General features: G+C 55.4%; 1 protein-coding gene across 1 annotated transcript in view; it reads left to right on the top strand.

The window, feature by feature from the left end:
- Positions 1–15,953, top strand: part of lov (BTB/POZ domain-containing jim lovell protein) — an 18,746-nt gene extending 2,793 nt beyond the window's left edge. Inside the window, exons 2-4 of the mRNA XM_025307998.1 lie at positions 6,668–7,023; positions 9,839–11,955; positions 12,082–15,953. Coding sequence (XP_025163783.1) covers positions 6,872–7,023; positions 9,839–11,955; positions 12,082–12,314 — 2,502 coding nt within the window. The 5' untranslated portion in view covers positions 6,668–6,871 and the 3' untranslated portion in view covers positions 12,315–15,953. The remainder of the gene's footprint in view (positions 1–6,667; positions 7,024–9,838; positions 11,956–12,081) is intronic.
- The last annotated feature ends 1,547 nt before the right edge of the window (positions 15,954–17,500 follow it).

Here is a 17,500-nt window from a genome sequence, read left to right as displayed (position 1 = left end):
GAAAGATTCTCGGCTCTCTCGTACGGCGTGTCGAACTTTTCGCCACCGTTGATACCCCCGAAGAACCGCGCGGCGATTTCGCGGATACGGAGAAGGTTAGGCCGCGCTCGCGCGCGCGGCACGGTGAAAGGGGGGCTCGGGAGGCAGGAGGGCGACGGGTTAGGGCAACAAGAAGCGGCGCGTCTCGCATCGGAACAAGCGGCTCTCCCCAAAGTAGAAAGCAAGGAAAGGGGTAGTTCGCGGTCCGCGAGCGTTGGTTGGAGCGGCACGGGACAAGCGTCGGGGGTGGCGAAGACGAGAGCGAGAGAGAGAGAGAGAGGGCGAGCGCGAGTTGTGCGCGCTGGGTTGCGACGGGCGGAGGGGCGCGCGGGGCAAAGTGACGGAGGAGAAACCGAAGGGAGAGTGGGGCAATGTAGGAGGGTGGTTCGTGCACGAGGGAGCGAGGGAAAGAGCGAGAGAGAGAGAGAGAGCGAGAGAGAGAGAGAGAGAGAGAAAGAGACAGAGAGAGAGAGAAAGAGGGAGAAACACAGAGAGAAAGAGAGAGAGAGAGAGAGAAAGGGAGAAAGAGAGAGTGAGAACCAATGAGAAAGAGAGAGGGTGAAGGCGCATGAGGGACAGAGAGAGAGAGAGAGAGAGAGAGAGGAGGGAGAAAGAGCGAAAGGGAGAGAGGGGGGAAGACGACGGGTTAACCGGCGAGCGAGTGAGCGCCTTGCGGAGAAAGAGGCACACACATCGACTGCTCGAGGACGGGGGGCGAGGGTGAGGTTTAAGGAGCGAGAGGGGCGGGGATCTTAGGAGGGGCGCCTAACGTCACGGCGCATTCACTCACCGGCCGTCGCCGACGCCGCTCTGTATGCTGCACACGCAGCCCGCACGATACGGTCAGTTCTCTCTCGGCTACCCCCTCGCGTGCCGCGCACCCACACGCGCGGGCGCGCGCGCGTGTTCCTCCGGGCCGTTTCTCTTCTCTGTGTGTCGTGTCACCCCCGCGTGAGTCCGTCGCCGTGAAAACGCGCGCGCGCGCGCGCGCGCGCGCGAGCCCCGTGTCCGGCCGGCCGGCCGCGCGCGCGTCCGCTCGCCTGAACGGTGTTGGCTTTTCCGCCGGCGCGCGGCGAGCCTTCGTACAGAGCGACTTCGGGAAAGCCGAAAGCCAGTGTTTACCCGCGCGCGGTGTTTACCGGAGGTACACGCGGCGACTGCAGCAGCGCGGGAATTCGCCCACGAGTGTTCGCGCGACGCGTCTCCTGCCAGTTTTGGTGCGGTGTCTCGAAACGTGTCCTCGTACATATATGTGTATATATATATATATATATATAAATATACACACACACGCACGTACGCATGCACACACATAAACACGCTCACGTACACACGCTCGCGGGTGCCCCTGCGAAGAGTGCGATTTTTTTCGGCCTGCGTTTCCGAAAAAAAACCAACCGCCCCGGCGGCCCCTCGCAACCCGTGCGCTTTTGTGAACCGCATTGTCGTCTCGTCGAGTTGTACGGTGGGTGATAGTGAGGAATCAGCTGATCGTTTAAAGAGACCACGCTCCCTCTGTCTGTCTTCGTTCATCTTGCCGTCCCTCGTTTCTCTTTCTCTTTTTCCCTGTCTGCCTCGTCGCGGTGAGATGTTTTTTGCGGAGGTCGGATCTAACGATCTTTCACGGAGCTCTCTCACCGTCGATACCGGTGATACAACTTTATTTCATTATCGCACATTATCGCGTGGCTGATTGTTCTTGCGCGTAATTGCGATTGGAAAGTGCGTGCGTGCGTGCCGGTACGTGCGAGAGTGCAACTTTCCTCCACCATCTTCCGTCCGGTTTTTATTCCACCTTTCCGGGACGCACTCCTATAACTCCGGCTCGCACTCACACACTCGCACAATGGCGCGGCCCCACGTGGTACAGCTTCTGTGATACGGCAGAGTCTTCCCGCGCGAAATAGCTGCGTTGTCGAGCGGCGCCTTGGTGCCGTGGTCCTTTGACACCAAAGTCCGCGGGATATCAGTGTGACGTGTGACGCCCATGATGCGAGTGCATCGGAAGAATCGCGCGAGCCTGCTGTGGGTCACGGTTGTGTGATTTGGTTGCTCTTCTCTTTTGTTTCCGCATTCTGTTGGCGCTCGATTCGGAACTTGCATCAGCCTCGAGAAAAAGTTGCTCTCAGTGGCGGCAAAATCTGCGGATACGCGCGCAGACTCCTCAACGGCTCACGACGCGCCTCGATGAGTCAGTCTCACTGCTATCAATGACGTGTCCGAAAAGGGTAAGAGTATTCCAAGACCTCCCCGGTCCCGGATGAAAAGATTGTAATTTCGCGGGACGAGTCCCGCGTTAACGAAGTGGATTTGTGTCTCGCACAACGACGAATCGAGTTAGCCAGATAGATCCAATCGCGCGGAGCTCGATCGCGGAGATCCGCTCGAGCGAGACCGGTGCTTCAACCTTCAACCGGCAACATCCATTGTTCGGGTCCGCGCGATCATCGCGCATCCAGGCCTCGTTGCACGTTCTGTATTTATCATTGCGATCGTTGCGGTCGAGATTTTAAGTCGACGTCGTCCACGAAGGCGCACCTGCCTTGTGCGTGCTGGTCGCGACGCGACGCTTTTAGCGACGTAGCAGCCGTAGCTGGCGAGTAGCGCGCGAAGACTCGCCCTTGGTCGAAGGGTGGTAACGTGACGCGACGATTAATAATTCTCACCGGCGCTCTCTCTCTCTCTCTCTCTCTCTCTCTCGCTGGCCCGACCGAGTCACCAGCTGAAGGTGAGCTCGAGAGCACGTGGAGAGCCGCGATCTCATCAATCGGCTAACCGGATTGTCACGTATCTTCGTTAACGTCGGGCTTCCGAGTGCCACCGATCGCCGCGGTGGTGGTAGTGACGGTAATCGCAGCGGTGCACTTGTAGTAGTAGCAGCAGTAGCAATCGTTATTTCCGAGATACCGCGAGAACCGACACTAATCCCAACTCTCTTCCGTACACTAGTCGTCTAGCTCGACGAAGTTAAGGATGCCACGCACCGCGCCGGCTAATAGTTCGCGCGCGCAACATGCAGTGACCTCTTCGGGGCACGGACGCGGAGATAAAAAAAGGAAAGGTGCAAGGAGTGTAAAAAACAACGTTGCGAGAGGGAAAGAGAGAGAGAGAGAGAGAGAGAGAGGAAGAGAAAAAGAGAGAACACTAGTCGACGTAAATCCGCGCTTTTTCCGAACACGTGCGAGTTTGACAACAAACTTGCAGGGGAGTTTTCGACGGCGCACAGTGACGTATCCCGGTCCGACGGTTCCCCTGAACGCGCTTCGCGACTCCGACCATGGCGAGAGACAGAGAGAGAGAGAGAGAGAGAGAGAGAGAGAGAGAGAGAGAGAGAGAGAGAAGGAGAGAGAAGAGAGAAGAGAGAGAAAAGAGAGAGAGAGAGAGAGAGAGAGAGGAAAAGTTTTTTTTCCGTCTGTCGCGACTCTCGTCAAAGCAAACGGCGCGACGCGATCGTACGCATTTTAACGCCGCTTTTGCGTATCGCGCGGAGTAAAAGGTCGCGCGCGCTCGAGGGAAAAGGCAGAACGATGGCGTGTCGCAAAGCGAGTTCTCGATTATTTGATTTTGCCGCGGCGAGACATCGGAGCTCGATCGTTCTCGTTGGTTCGCTCGCTCGCTCGTAAGCACGCAAGCTCGCGCACCTCGTTGTTGTTTGTTGTTTGTAGTTCATTGTGTGCCTACCTCAATCTCTCCTACCAGAGGGAGAGAGAGAGAGAGAGAGAGAGAGAGAAAGAGAGGGGGGGGGAGAGAGATTGTTTACGATCGTAAGAGACTTGTCAGCTGGCAATTAATTAGCCCGTGTCAATGGTGCCGCTTTTACGGACCGCTTATTTAGCGCCGCCGACGCCGATTTCGCGCGATGGCGAGTTTTCGACGGTCGCCGGCGCGTCGCGCCGCGTCGAGAATCCACTGTCCCTGTTCGCTTCGATTTCATTTTCCGAAATGCTACAAAGTCGCGTGGGATGTTGCCCGGGATATTCGTTTCACATGGAGACTACTCGAAGCGCAATTTGAGAGAACTCTCCCGTTTCACACGCGAAGCATTTTTGACCCTCCTCCCTACCGCCCTTTTATCCTCCCTATCTCCTCTCTCTCTCTCTCTCTCTCTCTCTCTCTCTCTCTCTCTCTCTTCTTCCACCCGTCTCTCACTCTCTTTCTATCTCCCTCATGAAACAAATTCGTTATTTTTATCGTTATTGCATTGTTGTTAATGTAATTGCGTCCGGAGTGATTTATCGAGCGCGCACTACGGGCGATTCTTTTACAGGATGCAATTCACAATCAAAGCCATCGCACGTGTGCGAGTGACGTGATGTTGAAGAGCAGCAGCAGCAGCAGCAGCAGCAGCAGCAGCGGCAGCGGCAGTAGTGCGCTCGTTCCAGGTCACATCGCTCGCGCTTACACACACACACATGTTTATCACCTTTTGCATTAATTATGTTTTAATTATAAAATAAACGTACAAACGCGCGTACTGCCGGGGCAGGGAGCGCGCGCCATCTCACTCGAGATGCGCCGTATCACTCTCGCACGTCGATTGATACGGTTTACGTCGCGCGCAATACACAGAAATTCGAGGGTCATCCGCGTGTGCATCGCGAATAAAAGGAATAAAGCGAGAACCTTGTTCCCGGTGAGTGTAATGCGCTACGCCGACGAGGTTTATGTATCGTTGTAATTTAACGGATGATCGATAGAGACGAAGCTCTCTCTCTCTCTCTCTCTCTCTCTCTCTCTCTCTCGCTCTCTCTCTCTCTCTCTCTCTCTCTCTCTCTCCGTTGCTCTCCGAGATGATATGTTAGCAGTCAGCGATATAAAGTAACGCGGGATACACCGGATTAATATCCCGGAGTGTTCGAGAAAGTCACGGTTCACTCGTAGCCGCTCGAATCCTTCGAGTTGAGCGGAAATCCCGATGCGATTGATGGATCAGTCGAATGGCGGATTTTCGGGCGTCATATCGTCGTGCGGCGATTTGATTTCTCCTCGAGTTGAGGCATCGAGAGATACTATACACGGATTGTGTCTCGAGTATGATCCTCTTGTTCTTCCTTCTCCCTCTCTCTCTCTCTCTCTCTCTCTCTCTCTCTCTCTCTCTCTCTCTTTCGCTCTCGCGACGCTGGATACCTACGGCGACGGATGCCGCGGAAAACGCGCAAATTGGTCGTGAGCCGCGCCTCTCTTCTTCTTGCCAGCTTCTGATTGCCCCTCTTCTTCGGTGCGCTGCGAAATTATTTATAGGCAAACACACACACACACACACACACACACATACATACACATACACATCCTCGATAGTCGATGAAACGAGTGCCGACGTCGTTGAAATGTTCGGAGTTGAGTCGCACGAGGTGCGACTTCAATAATTATCGCGAGTTCGGCTGGATGCTGAATAATTAACGGCCGCATGTCATCTCCTGCGAGCGGCTCGTATTCGCTGCGGTCTTGTGTGCTTTCTTGCGCGCGAGGCGACGGGAATTCTCCGCGCGGATCGTCCGTCCGGAAGACGCGCGGAACCTCATACGGTCCCGCGGAAAATTCTCAATCGGAATTCTTCCCGCTTCGTTGTATTTCTAAATATCACGAGATTCGTTTTATTTAACTTCTAATCCTGCGAGAGAAAAGGCTCTTCCCCGTTGGTGCGATAATTTCGCGCTTCACCTGTAGAAAGGCGTGACCGCGCGTTTGTTTTCGGAAAAGTAAATCACTCGCTAGAGGCATCAAGCCGCACGAACGATAAAGAATCTGCAAGGATTCTCGAGTTTCGAGTTCCTCGGAGAGAGGAGGAGCTGCCGGCACGAGCCGATGATGGAAAGTGCCGCGGCAACTTGCGACGATCGCTCAAAACATTAGACTTCAAATGTGTTCGCTCATCCTATTGGCGCGATATTGCGCGAAAGCAGCCCGATATATATTGAGATATAGAGGACGCACGTCTGTGTAGATCCAGTGACCTCTGTAATATACTGGAGTTCACCTTCGAGGAGACAGAAATGATGGCATAAAAGTTGTTGATGAAACTATTTTCTTTCGATACATAAATCGGACGTTCGAGCGAGCCAAAGTGAAAAAATGTATCTAGGAGGAGTAAATGAATCAGGCTGTACATAAGGATATATAAAGTAAATGAATGAAGTATGCAGTGAGAGATTACAAATAATATACACACTTGTTTATATCATTATATATTGTTGTATAATAAATAATGTTGTGTTATCTATTACAATATTTACATCGCTCGATTTACATCGCGCTTTGAATTTCGGCGTACATATCAATATAAAAACGTAGTAGTTTGACATATCAATAATAGCGAATGGAAAAGAGAACAAAAGTATAACATACGTATAAATACAAAATTAATGTCTCATACTACAATAATGCTGGCGCAAAATTTGACAACTAATTAATTCCCGACGCTGAATACTCCGCTACAGTCTTGTTATAGACTCTCTCGGAGACACTCTAGTATGCTACAGAGCTCACAGTGCGGGGATTTCTTCGGGCTCTCTCGAGGGCTTTCGAGAAAGAAAGTTGAGGAGCGCCATTTTGCGACCGCTGGATCTCACCATTCAGTCGTGGGCGATTTTCGACCTTACCAGACCGTCTGGCATTTCCTGGGTTTCAGGAGAACGGCAGGGCGCAAGGTTAGCGAGGCAACGGCAGAGGCAGAAGTTGAGAAAGGGAGAACCACCTTCGCGATACGTGCGTGGCCGTGTGCGTGCGTGCATGGAAGAGGAAGGACCACGCAGGACCACGAGGACGCGGCACGAGAGAGCACGGGGCGGAGCAAGGTGGCGGCTCCGCTAACGACGCCAGCGGCGGAAGAAAAATGTCGCATTATTCTCTACGCTGGAACAATCATCAGAACCATATACTACAGGCCTTCGAGGCGCTGCTGCAATCGGAGGTGCTCGTCGACGTGACCCTGGTGTGTGCCGAGAGCAGCCTCAGGGCGCACAAGGTCGTCCTCAGTGCCTGCAGGTAAATCACGCATGTCTCCCGTTCGGTCGCGATTCCACCAGCCAGGTCGCCGAATCGGATCGCCCGCTTTCGATTCGCTTCGCACGTCGCCGAGCCGCCCGCATTAGCGAGTTTCTGCACGCTGGAAGTCTCTGAAGGGCCGACTGTGTCGCGGACCGGCTATTGAGACTTTTACCGATGGTAACGGTAATTCTCCAATAGTCTGCAATAGCTTGCGAGCAATTGCCGTAGGTGAGCTAATAATATCGCGTGTTTCTTTGTGTGTCCTTTCAGAGGGAGGAAAAATTCATGCGAATAAACTTGTGTATTCCGATTCCGCGATTAAAGAGAGAGAGAGAGAGAGAGAGAGAGAGCTGGTCTGCTGACCCAGTCGTAGCGATTAATTTCCAATTTCTGTCTCAGATGTAAAGCGCTCTCTATGAGAAATGGTTGTCGAAATTTATCTCCCAATGTTTCAATCACGCGATTATCGGCAGAGAAAAATAATTCTCACGCGCGATAGATCCGAGGACGCTGCGAGTCGCCGCGTCGCGACAAAATACGCCGATATAGCGCGTGTTGAGAAAGAACAAGGAAAAAAGGACGATGCGCTTTATCTCGGGAAAAGAAGCGCCAAGTTTCGTGGCAAGAAGGTTCAAGTTCCCCGGCGGACTTTGTCCGCTTACCTCGCGATTATGAAATCCCTCCGTCCGGCCGGTGGCTGTCCCGACTGCAACGGACGAAGCACGACCGGTCGATATTCGTCGATTGGCGGAAGCATGCGACGTGTCCGAAAGAAGCGACGCGTTTTGAAAGCGAGAGCGGTTCTTGTCGGCGAACCGTTTTTCTTACGCGCGAAAAATTCCTTCCCCGTTCGTTCCTTCTCGTGGTTTACCTGCTCCGGCTCCGGGGGGACGGCGGGGGGAGGGGGGAGGGGAGCAGAGTTCCTCGCTCTATGCACGATACCACCGCAGCGCGCGCGCGCGCGCGCGCGCTCTTCTCGCTCTCGCGCGGCGCGGGCCGCGTGTGACGTAAAGTTGACAACGAGCGAAAGTCTTGTACCATCCTGATTCGCTGTCGCTCGATCGGAGAAGGAACGCTAATTCTTGCGGTGGCTCTTTTTGCCCGCGGTTTCTGCCCGCCGTTCGTTCGTTCGTCTTACTCGACGAAGACACGCCACGTTCCCCGGCCGCGAGATGATGCATGTAACGTTACAAATAGCCGCGCGCTGTGAAACTTCCTCGAACTGCACGCCGCCGCTGTACGTGCCGAAACGCGCGCTCGAATTTTCAGGGGAAACGTCACTCGCGCGCCCCATGCTTGCGCATTTTCACGCATGCACTCCGGCACGGCAAATGTTCATACCGTTTCCGTTAGTCGGTATCGGGCTATTTGCAAACAGACTTTGTGCACTGCTCTCGCGGTGTGCGTCCCTTGAACGGTGAGCGGTGTCCTGCCAGTGAAACGCAGAAGCAGAAGCCAACCTGGGTTTTGCGTGTGTGAGAGAATGAAATACGGATGATTATGCCCGTCGAAGATCTCATCGAGACTCGTGGATATTTGTTTGCTGGGTTAGATTGCCGGTGTCGCTTCTCTTTCTCTCTCACGCACGTGTACGTGTGGCTGAAATCCTTCAACACGCTTCGCTCTTACGTTTAAATTGAAAGCCGCTCAACGTAGCGCAATTTTGCATTTTTACAAGCGCGCGTTAAATAGGCGAGTGCAGTACTTTAGATAACATGTGCCACGTATGTGAGGTTGATAGTGAACGTACCAGAGGAAAAAACGCGATCAGTCTTTTCAACGTACATCGTGTGCGTTCACGTCGTTGTTACGTGTTGTTACGTGTTACGCGATAAGATAGGTGCGTACAAGTGAACAACATCGTGACAATGTACGAAATCGTCGATGGTGCGCTCGCAGTAAATCGCCCAGGAACTACATGCTCTCGTTTGAATGTCCTAAACGAATTTATTTATCTTGACATGACTCGCGCGCGAAGGAGCCAGCGGAAGTCCGCATCGCGATTCCGCAATTCAGAATCTGTGATTCTTTTCCTTTAAGCATTAACGCCCCCAGGTGGGCTTGCGCAATTTTTCCGCCGGACATCTTCGTGCTTCTCCCAGTTTCCGATGACTTCGCAGATGACGAACTCCCCGCGTGAGGGTAGTTCGAGCCAGTGAAAAAAATTCGAAGCTCCGATCTTTCGATCGCGCAGACGCTGAGAAACGTCGCGCAGAGCGACACGAGCGAATTGTGCAGGCGGCTGAGCTGAATTCTCCTCTGTTGTTTCAAGCATCGAGCAAGCAAAATTATACCGGATTGCAAGGATTGCCAGCCGCTAAAGTTTCAGCTGAACAGTCCATATTTTAGCGTCAATGCCCAGCTGTCTAAGTAATACCAAATAAAAACGTCCAGATTATCAAATACTTCTCATCTATCGATATATTCCTCGGGAAAACCTCTTACAAGCTACATTTCCAGCTTTTTTAAGTTTGTTCGAACCTTTCACTTTTCAAGTCTGGCAACCGCATTTGCCAGTCAAACGCTAGCCGCCCTCCAACAGTTCGCTTCGTCGCAGTTTGCACGAGTCGATTTCGCTGAAGAGCAATCTTCCGTCCCGTAACCGTTCGCCTCTGCAGAACTCCCGGCGCGAGCCAGCGTGGGCAAGCAAGCAAGCAAGCAAGCAAGCAAGCAAGCAAGCCAGCAAGCAACTTCTGTCACAATCCGCATCTCCTCGCGCCTCTGTGCCGCATGCTGTCCGTTCGCCGCGGACTCCAGACTCGTGGGGCCGCGAGATCGCGGGTCTTCATCGCGGAATTTTCTGTTGTTGCAGTCCCTTCTTCGAGAGAATATTCTCGGAGCACCCGTGCAAGCACCCAGTGATCGTGCTGAAGGACTTCACCGGTCACGACGTGGCTGCTCTGATCGACTTCATGTACCGCGGCGAGGTGCGGGTCGGTCACGAGGAGCTGCCGGGACTGATCAGGGCCGCGGAGAGTCTGCAGGTACGGGGACTGTCGGAGCCTGTAGCGATACCGACGGATCCCATCCTGACATCGGTGGATCCCAGGATGACCTCGCCGCCGGAGACACCGAGTCTCTTGGGCGAGCCGCCGACGCCGGAGGGCGCTCGGCAGGACAGCCCTGAAGAGGACGACAACGCCTCGGAGAACATGCCGTTGCCGTCGGCGAAGGAGCTCGCGGCGGCGGCGGCGGCGGCGGCGGCCGCGGCGACGACGACGACGACGACGATACCTAACCCAACGTTCCATTCATCGAGGGACCATCATCGCGACGGTAGAATGCCGCTCAAGCTGAGCTTCCAAATACGCGAGACGCAATATCCGATACGCGAGATGTGCAGCTCACCGCTGCCGCGTCGGAAACAGGCGCGGCCGCGCCGGCGGTCCGGGGAACTGGTGCAGACGGTGCCGCAGGATCTCAGCAGGAACCACACGCTGGCCAATTCGAGCCTGTCGCCGAGTTGCCTTAACCTCAGCGCTAGTCAGCACCAGATTCAGCAAGAGCAGCAGCAGCAGCAGCAGCAGCAGCAGCAGCAGCCTCCCCTGGAGCCTCAGTTCCACCAGCAACAATCCTCCAGAGACGCGCAGAATCAACAACAGCAACAACACCGTCAGCACCAACAGCAGCAACAGCAGCAGCAGCAGCAGCACCAGCACCAGCAGCAGCAACACCAAGAAGACATCGCAGAGAATCTATCGATGAAGAGGTCCGCGTCGCCGAACGGGCTGGACCGGCACCGAAAGACCATGAAGACGGAGGGCAGCGAGACAGCGAGCAGTCCCCGCTGCTCGCCGCTCACCGGCTCGAATCTCTTGCACCCGGACGGGCCGATTCAAGACGTCTCCACCGCGGCAGCGGTGGTGGCAGCGGCCGCTTCGGTGGCAGGCCTGCCGCCGATGTCGACGCTGTCGCTGACGTCGCCGCACCATCACAACGAGTACCTGACTAGCCTGACGAGCCTCGGCCAACTGGCGGCTCAATGGCTACCCGGACATCCGCAGGGTCAGATACCGCACGCGCCACCGCCGCCGCAGAGTCACCTCGCGCGAGAGGGCAGCCCGCACGTGTCGGTGAGGAGTCACCCGTACCAGCAGCAGCAGCAACAGCAGCAGCAGCAACGCCAGGAGTCGCCGTTGCCGCCGCGGCGAAGTTCCGTCGCGGCGATATTCCCATCGCTGGACGGCGTGCCGGGCCTCGGCTCCGGCCTCTTCCCGCACGCCGGCAGCATCGACAGGAGCAGCGTACTCGCGGACATCCACGACTTCAAGCAGGAGGCGCTGCACGGCCTCTTCAGCGCCGGCGGCCTGGGCGCTCATCACTCGCCGCTCACTAACAAGAAGCCGAAGAAGTACCGGGGCAACGGCGACGCGCCGCGTCGATGGAGCGATCCGACCGCCCGAGGTTTGCCGATGGACAGGCCGAAGGGTCAGCACAGCGCGCCGCGAGGTGGGCCGCCCAGGTCTTGGACGAACGCCGAGCTGACCGAGGCGCTGCAGCAGGTCTGGAACAAGAAGATGACAACGTCGCAGGCCAGCCGGATTTTCGGCATACCGTACAACAGCCTGCTTATGTACGTGCGCGGCAAGTACGGCAAGAGCCTGAAGCTCGAACAACTGCGGAGGGACTGCACCGGCTCCGCCAGCAACTCCGACTACATGAACGCGGTCAACAACAACGTCAAGGCCGTCCAACAGACCGCGCAGCTCAGTCACAGCCTGACCGCGCTGCCACCGTCGCACCCGGCGGACGACGGCGGCCCTTTCCACCCGCATCACGCCTTGTTGGGCAACCTGTCGCAGGGTTTCTACACCGACTTCACCACCGGGCCTTTCCCGATGCCGGTCAACATGGTGCATCTGTTGACGCCGAGCGAGCAGAAGGGCTTCGAGTCGTCCGGGAACCCGGGCGTCGGCAGTGGAAGCGGCAGTGGCAGTGGCGGTGTTGGTAGCGGTGCTGGTGTTGGTGCTGGTGGCGGTGGTGGCAGTGCTGTTGGTGGTGGTGGTGGTGGTGGTGGTGGTGGTGGTGGTGGCGGCAGTTGTGGTAGTGGTGGAGGCGGCGGCGGCGGCGGCGGCGGCGGCAACGGCAGCAGCGGCAGCGGTAACAGCGGCGACATCGCGACCTCGCAGAGCAGCCGGACGCCGTCGCCGTTGCAGGACGACGAGCAGCAGCAGCAGCAGCAACAGCAGCAGCAGCATCATCATCATCATCATCATCATCATCATCACCACGAGTCGTCGCAATCGCAGTCGGCGCCCTCGTCGTTGCAGCACAACGGCTCCGACTAGGACTGGCCGGACGCGTTTCGGACCGGTACGTTCGTTTACGCGCGATCATTGCTCGCGTCATTCTCCTCGCCCGGATGATGGCGATGATGGACGTGCGCGGATGATGACGACGGGCCGATCAGCCGGAATGTACACTTGCGAGACGCGAGTACCGTACTCATGCACACACACGCACACGTACACGCGCATACGCGCGCATACACGACACACGCTCCGTACCCACCCCCTCCGGCCCCTCCCCAATCGTCGATCGTCGTCGAGTCAACACCCTCGTCGTGGCTACGCAGGTTGCACGAGTCGGAGAGTTAACACGCGCGCCTGCCCGATCCCCCCCGGTTCAGCCACTACTTCTTCATCCTTCCTTCACAAGACTGACTTTTACCAAGCGACTAACAGCTCCGCCGGAGCGCACCCTCGGCGGAGGACACTTTTGCGCCCGGCTCGGCGCGTCCGCGCCCGCGAACGCCACTGTGGCGGCCTGCGAGAGCGACGGTCTCCTCTCTCACATCGGGAAAGAACGATCGGACGCCGGCGTTTCACCGGCTGAATTCCTCGCGCGACGATACGCGCTCCTTCATTTCGTCATCAACAATTCCCCCTCAGCTTGGACCCGGAGAGACTCCGCGAGGGGCGCCAAGCTGCCTGAAAGCGGTTCCCACGTGGGAGAACGTGAGCGGCGAAACTGAAATTCGTTGGACGATTCGCTCGATCATGTTCGGCGAGGTTCTTCGCATCAGCACGTAAGAATATCTAGACGGAGCACTTTACTGTTCATTCAGGCGAGGGAGTGTGCTAGTTTACGGTGAGGGGACAGTTTACGGTATTTCGGGTCACTCGGCTCGACCCGCCAAAAGCACGACTTTGTACTTTGTGTACATCTTGCGACGCATCGACAACATACGATGTGCATCGACGTGGTAAATCCTTTAAAGATTCTGCTCCAGTTGCTTGCGAACGGTTCCAACGCGTCAATTGCTATAGATAACAAAAAATAATAACAAAGCCGAATATATCCGCAAAAGCCCAAAATACCGTAACTCTCCGCTAATTCAACCTTTCTCGCCAATCTCTCATAATCGAAATCCTCGATTGGTCGATTCGTTCACAGACTTCGGTCTCCTTGCTTGCGTTTCTTCGTGTACTCAGCTAGACGCGAACGAACATTTTCCTCCCCGTCTTCTTCTTCTTCTTCTTCTTCTTCTTCTTCTTCTTCTTCTGAAGAAGAAGAAGAAGAAGAAGAACAGGGAAGAAGGAGACGCGGATGGAGACGGTCCTCTTCACCAAATGACTTTGCCTTCTTTTTTACCTGTCGCTGAGAAACATCCGTATCGCCGACGGCACGTGCCGACCCCCGTGGACAACCCCTCTTCGCACCCCTTTGGTCTAGCGAGGCAAGTCCCTTCCTCAGTTATTCGAACTAGAGAAATATTCGCGCGAAGTCAAGATAAAAATTATTCGTTCCATCAAACTCTTACTTCTAATTTGCAGCCCTTAATACTCCAATACCAGCCTGACACGGGCTTTACCCCCTCTAGACAGAACAGCTCGAGCGTTTCTTGGACCTGCCTCGCTAGATCGCAATTGACCACTGAATCGCAAGATGAAGAGTCGTCCGCGGGTGCGTACGCGGGCAGCTCGCGCTCGCGTCGATCGCTCATCATCGTCGACCTGTTCGTCCTGTTTCCGCCATCTGCGTTTCGTTACGGCCACAGCGCAGTTTCGCGAATCCTCCCGTCGGCCCGGTTGGGCCGAACATGCTCGCGAGATTCGGAGGCCGGATCTCCTCGTTCGGGAGTTGCGCGCCCGACCGTCTCTCGTTCGTCGACGGTGCTTTCCAGGACGTCTGCCGCACGGTAGAATCGCAGGATCCTAACGCGACCACTCGGCGCCGACGCGGCGACTGTCCGAGGGTTGTCTTGCGCGCGCGATCGAGTCTCCGCGGTATGCGAAATCCTCGAGTGCGTGTTCCACCCGCGAGCCGTGACGTCGTCCGCGAGACATCCGGCCGGTACCGAGCCTTCCTGCTCGCCGTTCGCGTGGCCGTTCACGTGCGCGTTCCTCCTCCGTCGGGGCGCGGAAATCGCGGCGAAGTCGCGGAGATTGTCGGATTCTCCCGCGCGAAACGGCACGACGGCGAGCACCCGCCGCCGGCGCGGCGCCGGGAAAGCGCCGATACCGAAGTCATTCACAGACGCTGAAATAGTTCCTGCCGCAAGAGAGCGACTCGTACACCAAGTAGTGCTGCGAATTACCGGAAGCAAAACTGTGCGGCCAGCAGCCGTGTTCCGGACGCGTGGCGAACGGCAGATACGCCTCTCTGACTCTCAGAGCTGCAGAAGGAGGGTCACGCTCGTCCAGGAAAATCGGCATCTTGGAATTAGGGAGGCATATTTAGCGATGGCCTGCGACTCGTCCGGAATACAGCATCGGTGGTCTCATCCTGATCGCATGTGCGACAGTTAAGTCCGCCCTTCCAGTTCCTCGTGTGAGGGGGGGGGGGGAGGGTAAGAAACTTGCGCTTGGAGACAAAGGATTGGTGGAGTGAGCGTGACAATGACCGCAACGAACGCGACGAAGAGGGGAATTTCCGACTCTTCCGAGCGAATTTCCTGCACAGGAACCAAGTTGGTTGTTGCGTCAACTCGACTGGTCTTCTTTCTCGGCGTCGAGTCGAAGGGGCACACTTCACCGTCGCAGACGCGCCCAGCGTCCAGAAGAGAGCTCCAGTGTTGTGATACGGCGGGCTCGACGTCTCCGGCGAACCTGCCATGTCGGACGTCGCGGACGAAGGGTCCAGCACGACGCGAGACTTTCGTGTGCTCTCTGACCCTCGCAGCGACGTGCACTCGGTTTCAGTGTGAGCAGTTTTTGGGTCGCGATGAGAGAACTGTTTCTGAAAAATTGCCAGGAGCCCAGTTCTCTCATTGGACAGTCACGAGCCGCCTCCACAAGAAGTCTAAGCCGTTTTGAGGCTCACTCGAAGCTGCAGAAGTCCGGAAAAATTCAAAATCTCGGAATTTCAAAGCCTCGGAATCCTTTGCGAGTTGTGTCGAGAGAAAATATTCAACCTGTGCTGAGAACAAGTCTAAACGAGCTTTGACTCAGAAACCAGTTCTCCTATTGGACGTCCAATGCTGCTTCTTGAACCACATCGGGAGAAAAGCGTCCAAACCTCGTCGAAGCCGTATGTGCACTCGGTTTTAACACGGCTTGAACGCTTTCCCGCCGATGCAGCTCGAAATGCAGCCGCGGTCTCCAAAGAGCGGACTTGATTTCTCGGAATTTTACAACAATAAGTCACCTCACGAGACATCCGGCTGCTTCGCAAGCTGCACCCGCAGAGGAGAGCGTTCCGACTGCACTGGAACCGAGTATAAAGAGCGTGTCGGTCAGCGTGCAGCTCAGAAGGCGCTCTAAAATCATGCGTCCTCTGACGACAGCCTGACGACCGTATTCACGACAGATAACGAGTCTGACACAAGGTGAAACAAAAGTTTTCTTTTCACTTCTCTTCCTTTAATGGCGATAGATCCGGTGAGATTAATACACGGCGGTCCGCGCGGAGAGCTCGTTTCTGAGCGCCGCCTTTGCCACGAGAGAGAGAGAGAGAGAGAGAGAGAGAGAGAGAGAGAGAGAGAGAGAGAGAGAGAGAGAGAGAGAAACGGAACCGTTGATTATAATAGGATACTTCACAGAGCCTTTCTTTAGCGGGTGCAAGGACATTGCTGGACCGAGGTCGGACAGAAGTTTCTAGGACGCGCCGCGCCGCGAATCGTGCGTTAATCGTGAAATTGTTTCGCATGTTATCTCGTTAGCCGCATCGCGTTGAGAGGGAGAACATGAAAAACGGCGGGCGAAAGGAAGCTTGAATTCCGAATCGAGTAATGACAAATTCGACTCGCATCTGTGTGTATACGTGTATGGTATGTGTGCTGTGTGTATGCTTCTGTATGTGCGTGGTGTTCTGTGTGCGTATGTGTGTACGTGTGTGTGCGTGTGTGTGCGTGTGTATGTGCGCGCGCGTGTAACACTCTGGCGGTCTTTCCAAAGCAGAACAGCCCAATAATAATAATAATAATAATAACAATCGCACGGATGCCCCGCGAATCTCGGCAGTTCGGGAGCGTAAAAATTTTCGACCACCGCTTTGCGGACCGCGAGACTTCATTTTCTACTGGGGTAGAATACGTTTCTAGGCATTGCGGATCTGTAGAGGGGCGTTTAATTTCTCAATTCTCGATTAGGCTTTCAATTCGGTCGAGGTGTGTTAATTATCGACGCGTGTTTCGACCGACCTTCCCGGATGCACTCGAGCACGGTGATGAGAGAAAAGGAGAGAAAGTGAGGGAGAGAGAGAGAGAGAGAGAGAGACAGAGAGAGAAAGAGAGAGAGAGACAGAGAGAGACTGAGAGAGAAATGGAACAATAATGTCAACACGAGAGGTCGGCCGGCGTTTTACGTGCGAGTCGTCCGCGACACCGCGCTCTCCCGCTTTCCGATAGAAAAGAGGCCCCCCGGAATATCTTCGTCACAATTGGTGGATTTCACTCGCTGATCACGCAGATTACGCGATAACGCGTTTAACCCGCCGGGATCTCGCCTTCGGCGAAGGGTCCCCCCCGAAAAAGGAGAAAAAAATCATCGGACCGGCGCCCTCGCGCGATCGCTTTGGTGTGCGTAACTGCAGAGTGCGCGGATACTGTGTGTGTGTGTGTGTGTGTGTGTGTGTGTGTGTGTATATGTGTTTCCGCAAGAGTGGACACGCGTCATGCGGTCTATAAGTATTTTTATATCGTTGACCGTTTTATTCCGCTCCCGTGTAGCGAGTCCTGTCCGCTTTTTGTTGTTTCGCCCCCCTCCACCCCCCACCCCCCGCCCCCGCGCGACGGTCGCGCATTTTTGCACGAATGAACCGGTGATTCGACCGAGGAGGTACGAGGCGCGAGTTGCGGACGAATTCGCGGGACGGTCGAATTCAATCTTCTCGATCCGATTGTTAGGCGCGCGTTGTTTGCTCTTTCCTCTGTTTTGGTATTTTCTTCCCGATCTTAATCGGTCGAGGTGTAACACGCTCTCTGCTTGTCTAATCGTTCTCGCGTCAGATGGAAGCGCGCGTCTGTTGGATATAACGAGTATACGGCGAGCATTCGTCGCGCGGCGTCATGTAACGAGTGACGAGACTGACT

Source organism: Harpegnathos saltator, unplaced genomic scaffold (assembly GCF_003227715.2).
Source record: "Harpegnathos saltator strain DR-91 unplaced genomic scaffold, Hsal_v8.6 scaffold133, whole genome shotgun sequence".
Taxonomy (NCBI): domain Eukaryota; kingdom Metazoa; phylum Arthropoda; class Insecta; order Hymenoptera; family Formicidae; genus Harpegnathos; species Harpegnathos saltator.
This window is presented reverse-complemented; position numbering and strand designations above follow the sequence as displayed.